The sequence below is a fragment of the Xenopus laevis genome, chromosome 9_10S (genome assembly GCF_017654675.1).
Source record: "Xenopus laevis strain J_2021 chromosome 9_10S, Xenopus_laevis_v10.1, whole genome shotgun sequence".
NCBI lineage: Eukaryota > Metazoa > Chordata > Amphibia > Anura > Pipidae > Xenopus > Xenopus laevis.
The window spans coordinates 71,586,286-71,603,257 of NC_054388.1; the positions used below are offsets into that span (position 1 = coordinate 71,586,286).

The 16,972-nt window shown below is 36.3% G+C and overlaps 1 protein-coding gene across 1 annotated transcript in view; it reads left to right on the forward strand.

The window, feature by feature from the left end:
• Nucleotides 1-16,021: 16,021 nt before the first annotated feature.
• The window catches only part of LOC121398993 (zinc finger protein 804A-like), an 84,328-nt gene continuing 83,377 nt past the window's right edge, over nucleotides 16,022-16,972 (forward strand). Inside the window, exon 1 of the mRNA XM_041578722.1 lies at nucleotides 16,022-16,436. Coding sequence (XP_041434656.1) covers nucleotides 16,302-16,436 — 135 coding nt within the window. The 5' untranslated portion in view covers nucleotides 16,022-16,301. The remainder of the gene's footprint in view (nucleotides 16,437-16,972) is intronic.

Genomic DNA, 16,972 nt, shown 5'->3' on the forward strand with positions numbered 1-16,972 from the left:
ATGTATCCACAAAGATCCAGGCATCTGATAATCGTTTGTATGTCTCTCAGTACCAAGTTTGCCTTGTGGCATTCTATCAACTTACCAACATGGAGGTTTATTAGCTCCATTACCATATACCTTAGAGAAGAGATTTCTGCTCCAGTATATGCAGTGAAAAATAGCACTAATTACAACTGATTTCCCATAGAACAAAAAGAGTAATTGAATCCAACATTTCCATCATTTGTAAACCTGTCCAAACCTGCCCCTGGTCATATCACGTCTACTATTATAAAAATAATAATAATAATAATATTCACTTTGGTTGAAAATGTTACAAGCACTTTAGGCTTAGCACATGACTTAACACAAATTTCAGTGAAACAAGTCAAAATATTGGTTATTAAAATCATTACATTGGGTATAGTATAATAATTATTTCATTGGGTATTATATAATAATTTTCTACAACCAGCTGGCCTCTTCTGGTACTCACAAAGTGAAGTAATATGTTCAGTGATGTTTGCAATTACTACATCTTTTAAACTCAGTTTCTAATCAACTTAAAGGAAGTATAAATACTTTTGCAATCTTTTCAAGATATTAGAAGTTTTAAACCACTGATATAATGACTTAATAATGACAGTGCCGCCTGCTGGTCATGTTGGCTGATGGGCTACAGTCGTTTGGAAAGGAAGGTTTGGATTAAAATTTTCAGATTTTATTCTACTGCATACTGTATGTCTCAGTCAAAGTCTGCACTAGAAACAACTGGATAGTGGGCTTAAAGGACAAGGAAAGTTAAACTAAAGAAGTAGGTAGAAATGTTGTATGTTATGTTTTTGGCTTCTGTATCAGCCCCAGGCAACCACAGTAAAAATCTGTGCCTCCAAAGATGCCCTAGTAGCTCTCCATCTTCTTTTCTGCTGATTCACTGCACATGCTCTGTGCTGCTGTCAGTTACTGAGCTAAGGGACCAACTCAAAATATACAGTACACATAGAATAGCAATGTCACAGTATAAGGCTGATTAGTAATTTTATATGATGAATTACTACATGGCAGCACAGAAATCAGTGCAACTAGCATGATAATTTAATAATGAGCCCTGTAGCATCAGCTTATATTACAGGCCAACCTCATTTTCTGCTTGATAATTTGTAATGACCCCTAAGTTGAGTTTCTCAACAGCTGCTCAGAACCCTCTGAGCATGTGAGTGTCGCAGACACTTTTCAAAATGGTGATCCCCTGTGACAGGTTTGAAGTCCTGGATCATCGCTGCTATTGAGAAGCTATAACTTTAGGCTGGTGCAATAAGTTAAGTATATAAAACATGGCATTTTTAGCCCTATTCATTTTTAGGGTTTAGTTCTCCTTTAACTGTGGCAAGCAATGCCAGGCAGCAACAGCAAGGGCCAGCAAAATATTGTCCTATATTGGAGACAGCTGAACAACCCAACAGGGGGAGTATGAAAGCTATCCCTTTTCAAAGCACTGCTAGAAAGGCTCCTTGTAGAGTATGTTACTCTCCAGTACAAAGTAAAAGGACATTCTGAAATGAAAGGTATGCAAGAGATAGGCAACAAGGTTGATAACTGCAAAGACATATCTCAGCAATGAAGAAAGGCTTTCACTTGGTGAAGACATACTTAAAGGAGAACTAAAGCATAACAATAAAATAGGGTAGAAATGCTACACATTATGTTTTGGGGTTCTGTACCAGCCCATGGCAACCACGCCCCTTTGTCAGTGGCTCTGAATATATCCCCAGTGGCTTCCCATCTTTTCTGCTGATTCACTGCACATGCTCTTTCGGTTATCTGAGTTTAGGGGCTGACTCAGAAATATTGTATATATAGAATTTGAATGCTCTATTAATAATGAATTAAAATTCTCATTACATGGCAGCTCCAAATTAGCTTAATTAGCATCAGAATTTAATAAACAGCCCTGTAGTATCATCTTCTATGACAAGTGAAACTCATTTTCTGCTTGATGAATTACAACAGCCCCTAAGCTTAGGTTAGAACATACTGAGCATGTCACTGACAATCCTAACAAAATGCAAGATGCAGGGCCGGAACTAGGGGTAGGTAGAAGAGGCACGTACCTTCTCTGCTGCCTATCCCTAGTTCAGTTCACTGTCTCCACTCCCCTCACTAGTGCTGGTCTGTTCACCACTTAGAGAAAGAGACCTACTTGCTTGTGCGCTCATTCTCACGTGTGATCCTATTCACTTGCTCTGATTGCCGAGGATAGGAAACTTTAGACAGTCCTTAGCTGCTCTGCAGGGAAACGATCATACTTTAAAACGGCAGGGGCGAGCACCCACACCTTACTTCCCTGACCTCGAGCAGCTTTGTTTGTTTCTCTGTAGAGCAGCTGGCGACCGTATAAAGATTTGTATCCGCAGACCCAGTGCAGTCTGCATATTCTGATTATTAATCAGTCTTGCTGTATCTGCTACTATGGCAGAAATTATTTAACTTGTGCTGTCTTGATAATTTATGACGATCCCTAAGCTTAACCTCCCAACAGAAGCCCAGACCACTCTGAGCATGTGCGTAGTCTTGGCCTTGCAAAGATGTTTAACAAAGTAACATCTGCTTACTATAATATTCCATTATTACTCATTTTTCCCCATAAAGAAGTAGGTAATGACTATGAAATTGGCCAAATGTTAAGAAGCAAGAGGCCCCACTGACACCTGGACCCACCAGGACTTTTCCTGGTATCCCGGTAGGCCACTCCGACACTGACTACACATAGGGATGAAGGAGGGTTCCTTTTACATACAGTATACTGCTGAACTTCAACTCACAATTTGTGATTATATAAAGGCATAGAGGAGGGCTGATATGAACGCCTGAGAAGTGAGAATAAATTGTTGGTATTATAAGCGTTTTAATACAGCTCAAGTTTTTATTTGCCCTTGATACTGGTGACTGCCATTGCTTGCTGCAACCAAGTTTATTATCTACAAAGACTCCAAGTTCCTTTTCCATAATGGAACTTCCCTAGAAGTCCAATATCAACTAAGTTGTGTGTGTACAAATTGGGTGCAAAATGCAGCTAGCATTTAAGAATATTGATTGCATCACTTCTGGCAGATGGCTTTAAAACTCCATTAGTGTATGATTACTTTGGTGTAAGTCTGTTAACACAGCCTGCTGCCTGATGTTCCCCAGTATCAAATGGTGCATTTGCAAAAGAATGAGCAAAAGAAGCAAGGTGCTTGTTTGGACAAAAGTATCAAAAGAAGGGCATCAATTAGTGCACAGCATTGTGCTCTTTTTAGCTCAACCAAATTTGTCGCTAAGTATGTAAAACATGGATTAAAAAGAAATTGTCACTAAGTATGTGAATCATGTATTAAAAAACACAGACATTTGTAAATTATAATGTAACTTGCTTTATTACTTTTGTATTGTAACATAACTACCATACAGCAGACCCTGGGGGTGGGGGACAGAGACAAAGGGGTTCTGAACCAGTCACAGGGTCTGCTATATTGTGCCACTGAGTGAGTGCGTGGTTGGGGGGGTTGGGGCCAGGGCTTGGCAGATGCAATGGGTTGGGGGCCTATATATGTATTTGTGGGGGGCCATGTGGAAGGTAGTTACGCTACTGCATACACATTTAGCTGTGAAATATAATTCACTTTTTGATCCAGTTTGGAGCTGGTGTCCCATAACTTTTGATACTAGAAGTTACAAAGTGCAAATTCTTGCCAAAGTGCTGCACATTGAAGCACTGTTTTAACATTTATAAAAGACAGCTTGGTGTCCTTTTAATCTCTAAGGCTCTGCCAAGTGAACAAAAGCATTTTTTTCCAGTACTCATCATAATAGCAAATTATTTTTAACTGAGTTTAAAACTGGAGTAAGGAATAAAAAATACTACAAAGCAAGTGATCATTTTAAAGAGTTTCCTTCTACTACAATGTGAGCTTAAAAAATAGATTCTTGTATACAGAGTATTCAATCTTGTCATGTTAATTTATGCAAATACCCCTGCATTGATATGCTTTATTAATTAGCTGGAATTAATTTAATTTGCATATTTAGTACATCTAATATTTTGTCTATAATTTTCCTCATTAAGTAAAGCATAAGTAATTATGCAAAAAGGGAATTGACAACAAATTGCTATAATCAGGATTGTCTTGCCTGCACATCTTATAAATATATGTTGACAGTGTAATGAGGATTGATTAGACAAAGTTGCTGTTCTGAATCTGCGGAGAGAACATTAAGCTGCTAATATATTTATTACTGGACTGGTTCACTTAATTTAGGCAATGTAAAAAGAAATGCTACTCAAACTTAAATCTTTTCAGAAAATCAATGGTCATTTAAAAAAGCAATATTGCTATGTTTTAATAGTCTTCGATAGTAGAACTGAGTATATTTGTAGTAACGCCTTGTAACAGTAACTGCACCAGGCTGAGCAAATGTAAATAGTTACTGGGTATTTGCCTCATTATGTCACAGGAACAATATGCAGTTTAATAAAAAATAGTTATGAGACAATTTTATGGAACATTAAAAGTTAATTTTGAACCCTCATTTCTAATTTCTAATAGACATATAAAAACAATGTAATGATATTCTTGTTATTGGTATTTCTTTTGCTTTCATAATGTCAGTATTTGCCATATAGCTTGGTAGCATTACCACTTGTGCGGAACAAATTTTTGAAACCCACAACCTGCACCCAGACCAACAACACTCATTTTTACCTGCTTTGACCTGTGACCCAACCTGCTGCTGCCTTATCCACAGCCCAATCCACGGCTTTCTGTTCTGATCACCATTGAGACCACCATTAAACAGGGATTGTTGTTGTTGTAAAGTGGAAATTACATCATTATGACAGCAGGGGTAGAAAAAAACATTTAAAAATGTGTGAAGAAGGAAAACTTGCAACCTGAACCATGACTCATGACCACAAACCTGCCAATCCGCATCCTAAAGTCCTACTTGTAATCCACAGGTTACCTGCTTTGTTGCGGGTAACCTGCAAGTACCCAATCTGCTGCAGGGTTCCAAAAAACCTAAGGCAGAGATTCCCAATTTGTAGGGATGACCCCACAGGGAGCAAAGGAGCAAGCTGGCGTTGAATACTTATTGGCTGTTTTATATAATTTCATAAGTACTGTGTAAGTACTGTGTAATTTATAGACAGATTGATCTCCAAGTTTTTTTCTGAATTCAGCTGCATTTTTTTTTTCACAATTAAAAATTGTCCCCCACAGTGACTACAATATTTACGAAAAAAAATTCTATAGTATTAATTTGTGGATAGAATCTTACTGCAAAGAAAAAAACGTGTTGGTCAATGAATCTTTACAAAAAAAATGTTTGAGCATATTTATAAAATTCAGTGCAATTTATAAAAAAAATTGTGCACATCAATAATAATAAATATAAAATTATATAAATTTGAAACGCCAGAAATCTTTCAAATAAGTGTGGCTGAACTAGAAATAATAATTACAGAGTGAGTAATCATATAGTCAGAATTATAACATTATGACTGGATGAGTCTAATGGCAGAGTGCTACGCAATATGTTGGCGCTATATAAATACATGTTAATAAAAAGTGGTAAATCTCCAAGGTTATAACATGTTCATAAAGAACAAGGCAAATGGGAAAAGGTTTTACATCAACCCTACTAAAGTATATATGTGATTGATGAGACTATAAATAATCCCTATGGGAAAAAATCCACAGTAGTTTGTAAGAAAGAAAGTATATTACTACAACTATGTGTAATATACCATGTAGTTTAAAAGCATACAGGAACTGAATTGTTACTAAAAATAGAAAATATTACAATATGATACAATGGCAGTGTTATTCTGGTAATATGGTAATGAAAAGGTGCTAATATCAGAAAATTATAATTGTATCATACAAAACAGCACTTTGTTTTTAATAAACAAAAATGCATTTTATTTGACCAACTTTTTGGTCTCCTCTGAGACCTTTCTTAAATAAATACATGGATAAGTATAGATAAATTCAAATTAACAAAATGGGGACCTTCCATATTTGGGAGGAGATTCAATCCAATGTTACTGCAGATACATATTACTGGAAAATAGGTTTATTGAGTAATACATGTAGTAATAGTGGCAGTTACAGTACTGTTTTCATTGAGTGTATAGTGCAGTTTTAAGGTGTAGTCCTTAAGATATATATATTAATGAGCTTAATGAAGGCAATGAGGTTGTGATGGCAGATTCTATAAATGCCTTTAAGAGTAACTTGAATGACTTCTTGAACAAGCATTATATCCAATTCCAATAAGTTTAGTATAGATAAGTGTATATATATATATATATATATATATATATATATATTTATTTATTTATTTTTTTTAATATATGTGCATGTATATGTATATATATATATATATATATATATATATATATATATATATATATATATATATATATATATGTGGCACAGTGTCTGGGAAAACATTAGAGGGAAGGCACATATCTCCCAGAATGTTCTATGAGAGAAAATAACGAGAATGTCTGTAAATCAAATAGCACATGTGCTGTAAGTGATGGATCTAGGTTCTAGAAAAATGTAGAATGAAGAATGTTTCTGAAATAGCAAATGGTTAAAATGGCACTAACATCCCCTCACTAATTATCACGAAGAAAAAACAGTCCAATTAAAAAATAAATTCTCACATTTCCATGTAGAAATGAGATTTGACAGATTAATCTGCCACTTTTGTTTGGCACTATTAAAAAATTGTTCTGATTAGGCTATGAGTGCTAATAGGTGTACTTTTTTATATATATATGTATAACACTGTCAGTATCATTTATCATTGATCTGAAGCTGGCTCCCTGATCATGCCACATATTTTATGACTAGATTTTATTTCAATAAATTTTGATTTGTTTTCCAAAAATGATGTGTACAGACTGTTATTTCCATTGTAGGGTAGCATTTGTGTATGTGCATCCACATTTGTATATATGCATCTGCACAAAAGAATCTTGTACACAATTTTTAAAAATTGCACACTAATTTAGAATGTGCGCAAAAAAAGTTTTGAGCATCATAGCCAAGAAGGAATTAGAGGGAACATTGGTCCATAACACATGGTTATTTAAGACAAAATTCATACAAACAAGTAACAATGTAATTTAATGAGTACATTTTAATTGTAATGAAGTTATACAAAGACGTATATGGAGTTCTTGAGAAGTGATGAGAGAAATGTTTCGCCAAGTTTCACCATAAAAATAAAGCCCATAGACTGTAAGGGCTGAAAAAAATTGTCGGCTGTCAAAAAAAACATTTTGCCCATAGACTTCAATGCATTTTGGTAAATTTTCACTGGTTTGCATATTTTTGGCAAAGTGAAACGGGTCACATTCGCCCATCATTGCTCTTGAGTAGACTGGGAGCCATAAAAATGGACTGGAGGGCCTTATCTGGCTCATTGGGCTCTAGCTGGAGATCTTTGTTTTAGGCAAGTCAAGATCCTACCTCTGCCCTTCTCCCTGCACTGCCAAAAAGGTAGTGACGGGGAATAGTAAAAAAAAAGATACACACCCTAACGTGGATCTCTTTAGGGATCCTTTCTAAATTTTTTGAGTAGGATGAAAAAATAAGTGGCTGGAGACATTGTTTAAACTGTGGTTACCTATTTTCTCCTACCTTACTAACCACTTTCCTCCCAACAAAAAGATAGGGTCAAAGTGATTATTGATCCAAATCTCACATTACTTGTTTCGCTATATCCCATTGACCACAGAGAATACTATTTATCAAAATGGGAATTTGTGTAATTTTAGACATTTTTTCTGCTTTGAATAAACTTTTTATCAAACTCAAATATTTGCTTATAATGAAAATAAAATCAACTATACATTTTTTTTAATTAAAAAGTCAAAATAATTAAGAATCAAGAATACCTTGAATTTATCATGTTCAAGAAAACCGTGTATTGAAACAAGGCTTTAAAAATGCAATAGACAGCTCCCATAGAGGTCTACATGGTACAAATGTTCTCATTATTATATGGGATGTAGGACTGACATGAGGTCCCTGTTGGTTTCTACTTTTGCTCATGATGTAGCATACTGCTATTTTACAACTGTAATTTTTATTCCGTTTGGTTTTAGATTTTAGCTTTTTCAAACCTCCTGAATATAAAATGCATTTGAATAGACGTTTGCACAAACAGCACCATTTACCAGGCTCAATAAATAAAAATAAGAATTAAGATTGTGTAATGGATCTTTTCCACTACCTATGTATGTAAGTTATATAATTGCATAATGTTGAGTCTTGCTTTGAATGTGTTTGTTAGGCATCCTTTAAAACACTCTATATAAATATAAAATATAAAATAGATAAAAGGTTTTATTCCCTTAACGTTTGGAAAATGTAGTGTTGAACTCAGGGACGTAGCATTACATCAGCTTTTTGTGTTATTACATTATGAGGTGCATCATTCAAGTGAATATTGGATGGTCTGCGTTAATGTAAGCTAAAAATGAAATGCCATCTGTTCACCTTTCAAACCATATCAAGGCAACGAGTATGTGATATACAGCATGATAATTCAAATACAATTATATTATTCTACAGTAAGAGGAACTAAAGAGTATGTGTCTGTGATTTGTTAAACTGGAAGTCAAAACAAAACACATTATCTTATTCACATATTCCCTATTTTGGCTATTAATATATATATATCTTTCGATTCAAGTGAAAACTGTATTCTTTGGGAGCCTGTAGTACTATAGTACATGCAAAATACTATACTATATTATTTATTTTCCCAACTGCGTTTTTTTTCATTCTGGATCCTTTGATGGAAATGATCTTAATATCAATTAGCCAATCCATAATTATTTTCCAGGAATGCATTGCTGGAGTTTTTGTCTCAGTTAAGGCTGACCAGCTGAATATGATAATCCTTAGGTGGCTTTCAATTCCTGGCTGGTAAGCCTTAGAGAGTCTTAGAGAAAAAGTGTTTTTGTGTATTTTACAGCCGCAGAAGGCTATTTCATTGTGCTAAATCGTCTACTGCTGCTGGCTGTATAAAAGCCATTTTCCTTTAAGAGACATTTGGGGGCAGAGTTATGAAAGGTCAAGGTGAAGTTTCGAAGTGAAAAACTTCTAATTTCGAACTATTTTTTATGTACTTTGACTAGGGAATAGACATACTTCTATTCGATTTGAAAAAACGTCGAAATTCAAAGGTCGAATTTTTTTTTTCTCTTTAAAAATTCAACTTCAACTTCGACCATTCGCCACCTAAAAGCTGCCGAAGTGCTGTTTTAGCCTATGGGGGACCTCCTATAACCTGTACGGAGGCAATTGGGGGAGTTTAGGAGATCGAAGGTTGAAGTTGAAGAAAACTTCGAATCAAAGTACGATTGAAGTACAATCGTACGATTCGAAGTACGATCGTATGATTCGAAGTAGGCTGAATACGGCCCACTTCGACCCCAAAAAAACTTCGAACTCCATTCAATTGGTCTTTTTGAATTCGAAGTTCGAACTTCGACCTTTGATAAATATGCCCCTTGCTGTCCTGACATTTATTCTGTATGAGCCTGCCACATATGGTATCCAGGAACTATAGAAAAAAAAGTGGACAGCAATGTTTTTCTATGTTATCATATTGAGGATATTGAGATTGGAAATATGTTTAACTGGGTTATGGGTTATTCAGAAGGAGCAGTAGCACATATTAGGCCAGATTATTTAGATGAGAAAGTATTATCTTTAAATTCGAGATTTTTATACAGAACCAAATGCAATTCAACAAGAACAACTTATCTCACTGTGTATTACATGAAAACTCTATTGAAGTCTGTAAGAAAATGAAAACTAAAGGTTTTTTTTTCTCCTCAAACTGAATCTTGCCCATATGTTTTCACACGATAAATCATAAAATAAAGTTTGATTTGAATCTGGCCCGTTGTTGGAGTGATAAATAGTGTCACCACAAGGCAGATTGCATCTTTTGGCCATTTGGTGAGACATCGCATAGTATCTAGAAAATATATGAGTATATAGTTTTATTGCAACCAGAAATATATTAAAGAAAAAGGTTATTATTAGTAATTTGTGGTTTAAGAAGTTTAGAAATCAAATAAGATGTATAAATGTAGAAAACATTGATGTTTATTTGGCATATCAAGTGATGGATTACCCAGTTACAAATAGGAGATATACTGTATGAATTATTGTGCTAGTTATGTGGTATATCTCATTTATTATAGCTGCAGTCTACAGAATGTTGATCAGATCATTAGAGCACCAAAGTTTCTTTTAGCAGAAAATTTTAAGCACATTTAAATGGGTGGGATATTAGGACAATTCGTAATGTTGAATAATGATGCTAATTGTAAATTGTGAATGTTTTAAATGTGTAAGTCAATTCTGTAGCTTCATACTGCAAAATATGTATTATGGGTTTCTCTCTTTTCTTTTTTATGAATTATGAATCATGGAACAGTTGTAATATTAGGAAATTCCCTAGTCACAAAGTATTAATAGTTTGTTAACAGAGTAGGTGATAAGGACTTAAGTGATGAAAACCTGGGCAGTATTAAGGGTTGCTATGAAAAAAATATAAACCTCTGCGTGTCATATTCCTTGAGGAATTTGGCAAACATTTAAATAAATAATTAAAAAACTATAAAAAGGAAAAAAATGAAGGCCAACTGAAAAGTTGCTTAGAATTAGCCATTCTATTACATACTGAAAGTTAACTTAAAGGTGAACCATCCCTTTCACATGTGCCCAAGGAATAGGACTTGTGTTGAAATGCATTTTGCATTGCTTTTGCACATTTTTAATACTTCTATTAATTTGGCTCTTGCTGAACATATATTACCTTGTCCTTCTTACTCACAAAAGTCCAATGCTTGTGTAGGTTTCCTTCTGGAACTCCAGTTTCCTCTTGCATGCCAAAAACATAGAGGCAGAATAATGGAACAGTAACATCAAAAAATGAAAGTGTATTAAATTAACCAAAATATGATATTGTATTGCCCTGCACTAGTACAACTGGTGTATTCAGGTTCTGACTGGGCCCTGTCAGCACAGACCCGCTCTTACAGCTGCCCCATAACCTCTTTCCCGGCCCCTGGTCACAGCTACAAGCAGGAAAAAATGGTACGGAAAAGGGTTGTGGTTTGGGTGGGGGACCGAGGAGTCTTTGCTGCTGTGGCCCCTGAAGGAGTAGCCCTGATGGGCCACGGGCCCCCAGTTCAACCCTGGGTGTGTTTGCTTCAGAAATTCTACTATAGTTTATATAAACAAGCTGCTGTATAGCCATTCAAGTACAGGATACCTAGGAGATGACAGATAAGCTCTGTAGAATCCCATTGTATACTACAGAGCTTTACTTTTATCTGCCATGTAACCTGTGCCTTTTCTCCATTCTTACCTTTGAATGGCTGCCCCCGTGGCTACACAGCAGCTTGTTTATATAAACTATAGTAGAGTTTCTGAAGCAAATACACCAGTGCAGAAAACAGTACAATTATATTTCAATTACTTTAAAAGATGTTCATATTTTGGTGTTACTGTTCCTTTAATTGGTTTCTGATAAAACTGACCATAGTGTGTGTGATACGAATTGAGTTCCACTGGGGCAGTGACTGATGTGTGTGAGGGCTGCGGAATACATTGGCACTATATATGTAAAAGACAATAATAATTCTAGCATAAAGGCTAAATAGGAAGAGAGCTGGGCTGCACATTTATTTAATCTCCTATATATTCTATGGAGCGACAGCAGGACAAGCAAGATTACATACGGCAAACAGGGAACTGAATTGAGTAACAAATCTGCACTAAAATGTTATTATTTGTGATGATTTTTAAAAGCACTACAACTCTAATTTATTTTTTATTTATTAGATTATTTTACACTGGAAAAATCTTAAGAAGAATAAAAACATAAATATGCTGTTTGCTTAAAGGAATTGTTCAGTATAAAACTAAAAAGTGGGTAAATATATAGTCTGTGCAAAATAAAAAATGTTTTCAATACAGTTGGTTAGCCAAAAATGCAATGTATAAAGGCTTTGGTTACCAGGCAGTAACCAATCAGTGACTGGTTGGGGGGGGGCACATGGGTGATAGATTTTGCTTTTGAATCTGAGCTGCATGCTAAGGATCAATTGCAAACTCACTGAACAGTTATGTCCCATGTGGCCCCCCTTAAAGTCACTGAATAACTTAGAGTTAGAGAGCTGAAAAGCAGAAAGTAGTGTTCTGGCTATTATGTTAGACATCCAGTCACTCCAGCCTTTATAGAATACATTTTTGGCCTATGAACTATATTAGAAACAATTTTTATTTTGCACAGCCTATCTGTTTACTCAGTTTTAATATTATACTGAACTGTTCCTTTAAGCATTCAGGCTCCCAACTCCTAATGATTTGCAGAGTCAATGACAGCCTTAAGTCTTCTGGGGTAAGTATTACCAGCTTTTCACACTGTTTGGGAGTGATTTTGGTCCAGTCTTACAGTCAGATGGACTTCAGGTTTCTCAAGTTAGTTGGAGGTTTCTTCAGTTTTAAAATAGTGTCACATTATAGAGGTTAAGAGGAGATTCACCTTCTTGTAATTGAGCTAATCCTAATTACCTTTGGTTTTGTCTCTTGGATCATTACAATGTAGAAAATGTTTTATATAAGAGGTGGAAATGCATTTCCCTGTATTTTGTACAGTACCTTCTATTCCTTATCTCTATTTTAACAGAAGCCTCTCACCATTATACTGCCACCACCTCTTCTTATTCTGTAAAATGAGTAAAATTGCTTTTGTTAGGCACATATACAGTTGAAGCAGTCCGACATCACTTACCTGATCAATCACTGTTTTTGGTAGAAATTATATTTTTACATGGCAAATAATTTACTAGTAGATTTAGTAGAGTAATAGAAAACCAACAAACCCAACAGTCATGAAATGTAACACAGGTAATGGTAATTGTGAAATGTAACAGGTCCAGAAGTTGGTTGACTCCATGCAACACAGATGTGCAGCAGTTCTCAGAAACACTGATTATACAACTAAATTTTAGTTCAGTGATTCAAAGGAAAGCAAACATTTTTACGTTTATACAGCGAATGTTTGAGTTTGTAAAGAGGAATGCAGACATTGCTATTTTTTTTGAAAAGCCAAATATTTTCTTTTCTGCACTTTCTGTAAAGGAATAAAACAAATGTAATCAATTTTTCTTTATGTTTTGATTTGGAATAGAATATGCAGTGTTTCCAATGCATTTGTGAGTATGGAAATAAAGGCTATTATAAGGATTTTGAACTGCTATTATTCTATCGTGTATATATATGAACCTTTTTTATTTTTACAAATATCCCGTTGTTGCTGGTTCTTTTTGGAGATTATACATGAAACATGAATGTTACTTTGGCTATACGTGTTTAAACCATGCCATGGTTAATATTAGATAAACAATGTTTATACGGCAATTAACAGTATCGGTTTATCTAATATTTACCATGGCATGGTTTCACACTTATTGTATTCAACATCTAATATGATACTTCAAATTTGTGTGATTGTGTATAAATCTTTTTAACCAATGATTTTATATATGTGGCTATATAAGCCCGTTTTCCGCAGAGGGCGTGTTGGCTTCTGAAGGAAGTGACTAGCACAGTTACGAAACACGTTAAGCCGTGCTCTCCCCCAGCCGTTTTATTTGTTTATATCCAGCAATGGTTTAATCCAGAATTTCCAATAAATTGTGAGTTTTAGCTAAGCACTCATATTTACAGGTCCTGCATATGTCGCTGTAAGCCGCAAGTGCCCTTCCGATGATCCTTTATGTTTGACCACTTGACCATAGTGGATTGGCTTTTACCGGTAGCAGTTGATTGTTTGCTCTCCTCTCTCAATGTGATGAGCTCCCATGCAGTGTGTTGTTCCCTTAAGCAAATATAAGTTTCAGTTTTTATTATTTAAAAAAAAAGTGCATTTTTTGGCATTATTTGTATTTTTCAGCGAGGTTCCCAGCTAGATTTTTAGTACATTACACCAAGTAAAAGAGCATTTTCATATTCACAGACTGAACTACTAAGAGAAAAAGGCATTATTGGGAAAAAGACCCTATACATTATTTTTTCTCACTTATGTGGATGCTATGAATTATGTAGATTGTGCAATTGTCCTGTTCAGCTACACTTGCCATTTATTTCTTCAGAAGTCAAAGAAACGTTTTTAATGCCTTTTAGCGAGCATTCCTTTTAGCAGAGACTCTTGTGGAGCTGAGATTATAGCTGCCAGTGTGCTACTTACTTGGCAGGCAACGAAAATAATAGTAGCTGTGAAGTCAATGACTTGGCAAAAAGTTTATTGATTTTCTTATGCAGGGCCTTCCACCTACTGTATGCCACACTATGTCTTATCTCCATCATTTATTCATGTTCTATTCAAATGTTAAATAAAGAAAATTAAGGCAAATCTTGTAAATTATAAATAGAGAGCCTAAGCTTCTGAATGCCACAAAGGGAATTTGCATAAAATCTTACTGTGAGCTACCGCAGGCATATGCTCTCCTACCCTTCTATAGAGATGGACATAAAGTACTAAAGCAATGTTTATCTGGCAAACCAAATGTTTCAGACAGCAGAAAGATAATTGCCACCTTTTGATTACTAGAAGTGGAGTAGAATTAGTACTAAAACTGATACTTGTAGCAACTTTTATTCTATTTTAGGATGTAAGACTTGGACATCTTTTCTATATAGACACCGGACCCAACCATGCCTAGTTTAAGTGGCAGTGGTGAATACACATTTGTCCGGGGTGATGGGGACACTGGGCTTAGTAGAATCACCTGGATTCATATAGGCATAGGTTAATGTGAATTTTGATGCCGGCGTCTAAATATTTTTGACGCCGGCGACAATTCCGACACCGATTAAAGTCAATGGGCTCCTAGAATTTTCGCCGGCGGCGAAACGCGGAAATTCACCGCGAGTTCTCAGTTGCCGAATAAATTCGCCCATCACTACGTGCTTATATTGGTCAAAAACATTCATTTAATGTAAAGTCAAATTTAATTTCTGGTTGCTATCGGTAAATTGAGCTTGTACAATTTAGAATCAATGTTAGTAAATCAGCTCATTTGTCTCATTCCAGCCAGGGCCCTGACAAAATACATCCTCCAAGCAATGAAAAGAGAAGAAGGCACGCAGATTATTTGTGGGCTATTGCTTATTGAAAAACATAAACTAAGGTGTAAATCTTCTCCTCAGGTGCAAAAAGATTCTGCCACCCCTGGGCAGGCCCGGACTGGCAATCTGTGGGTTCTGGCAAATGCCAGAGGGGCTGCTATAAAGTGACATAGAAATTCAGTATTTAGTGGGCTGGTGGGGGCTGTTTCGGCCTCTGGGTTGGCTGATTGGGCCTCTGTGTACCTGAAATGCCAGGGCCTATTTTAATTCTCAATCCGGACCTGCCCGTGGGGTACAAGAGGTATGGATGGCCAGTTGCAGACCCGGACTGGCAATCTGTGGGTTCTGGTAAATGCCACAGGGGCTGCTGTAAGATGTCATAGACAATCACTTTTTTAGTGGGCTGTGGGGGGGCTATTTGGACCTCTCTGTACTTGGAATGCCAGGGCCTTATTTAGACTCAAGTCCAGTGCTGCCCAGTTGGAACCATGAAGAGAAGTTGAAATGCATACTTGAGACACAAAGCCACTTTGATTGATTTTTGTTGTGTGTTCAGTGTGGTCTCATTGCTTAACCTGCCTAAATGATATATTTATACATCTACTTATGTATATTCTGTTCCACCTTAAAAATATCATCCAGCAGTGCAAGTAGACTTTTCTCAGCATAAATACAGGACACGTGTTGCAGGGTAAGTTACAGGATAATTCTCATTGGGTATTTATAATGAATACAGGCTATAATAACAACACAGTAGTGTAAGCCATGTAGCAAATGCTGTGGCAGACGAAATGGGGAAGACGATTGAGATGCTACATGGATTTGGAATATATATACAGAAAATTGAGTTTTGTTGGGGGGAGGAAACTCTCTGTTGCTCTTATGTGCAGAGACTGAATTGCTGCTCCGCCGCTCTCACTTTGTACAAAAGAGCAGCAAATAAGAGCAGCGTGCGACATAAGCGCCATCCTGACAGGAATCTCTTGCAGCCCAAGCGCCTCCCTCCCATTGGCTCAATCAGTTGCAATGGACCGACGCGGCGCTCCGGTATAATAACTCTCAGGCTGCTGCTGCTGCTACTGGCACTAGCGGAGGCGGCCACACATGTGCCTGACGTCCCTCGCATCACTTTCCATGGAGTGCTACTACATTGTCATCAGCTCTTCCCACCTCAGCAACGGCCACTTCAGGAACATCAAGGGAGTGTTCAGGGGGCCGCTCACTCACTCCACAACTCTGGTAGGAAATGTTACCCTTTCTTACTTATAGTCAGCCTGTAGCCTGTTCTACCTGATGAGTCGCAGTCGCAGCTGAGAGGTAAAGAACATATAAGATTATGGAGCACTGAGGTACCTTGTTTAAGCATGGATAGAAACAAAGCAATTGTGTTATTTATTAGATTGAATTTGTCAGTCTATCAATCTGCATGTCTGTAGGACTGTATCTGCCTGTCTACCTCAAGGTTTCTGAAAGGATAAGTAAACCTTTCAAATAATGAATGGAACATTGATGAGAGGACTATTCTAAGGACATTTGCAATTTACATTCATTATTTATTTTCTTTTTATTCCAAGATATTAAGGGATACATGTGCTGTTAATATGAATGAATTTTGCTACAACAATGACCCCTGCTGGTCAGTTTCCCACCAGTCTGACCACCAAGTAGTCAAGGAAGTTGTCAGGAGAAAGAAAGAGGCTGCCCTGATGTTCTGCTTAGGAAAGATTTAAGAAAGGTTTCTAATTGTTTTCCTTAACAAAAGAACATCAGAGCAG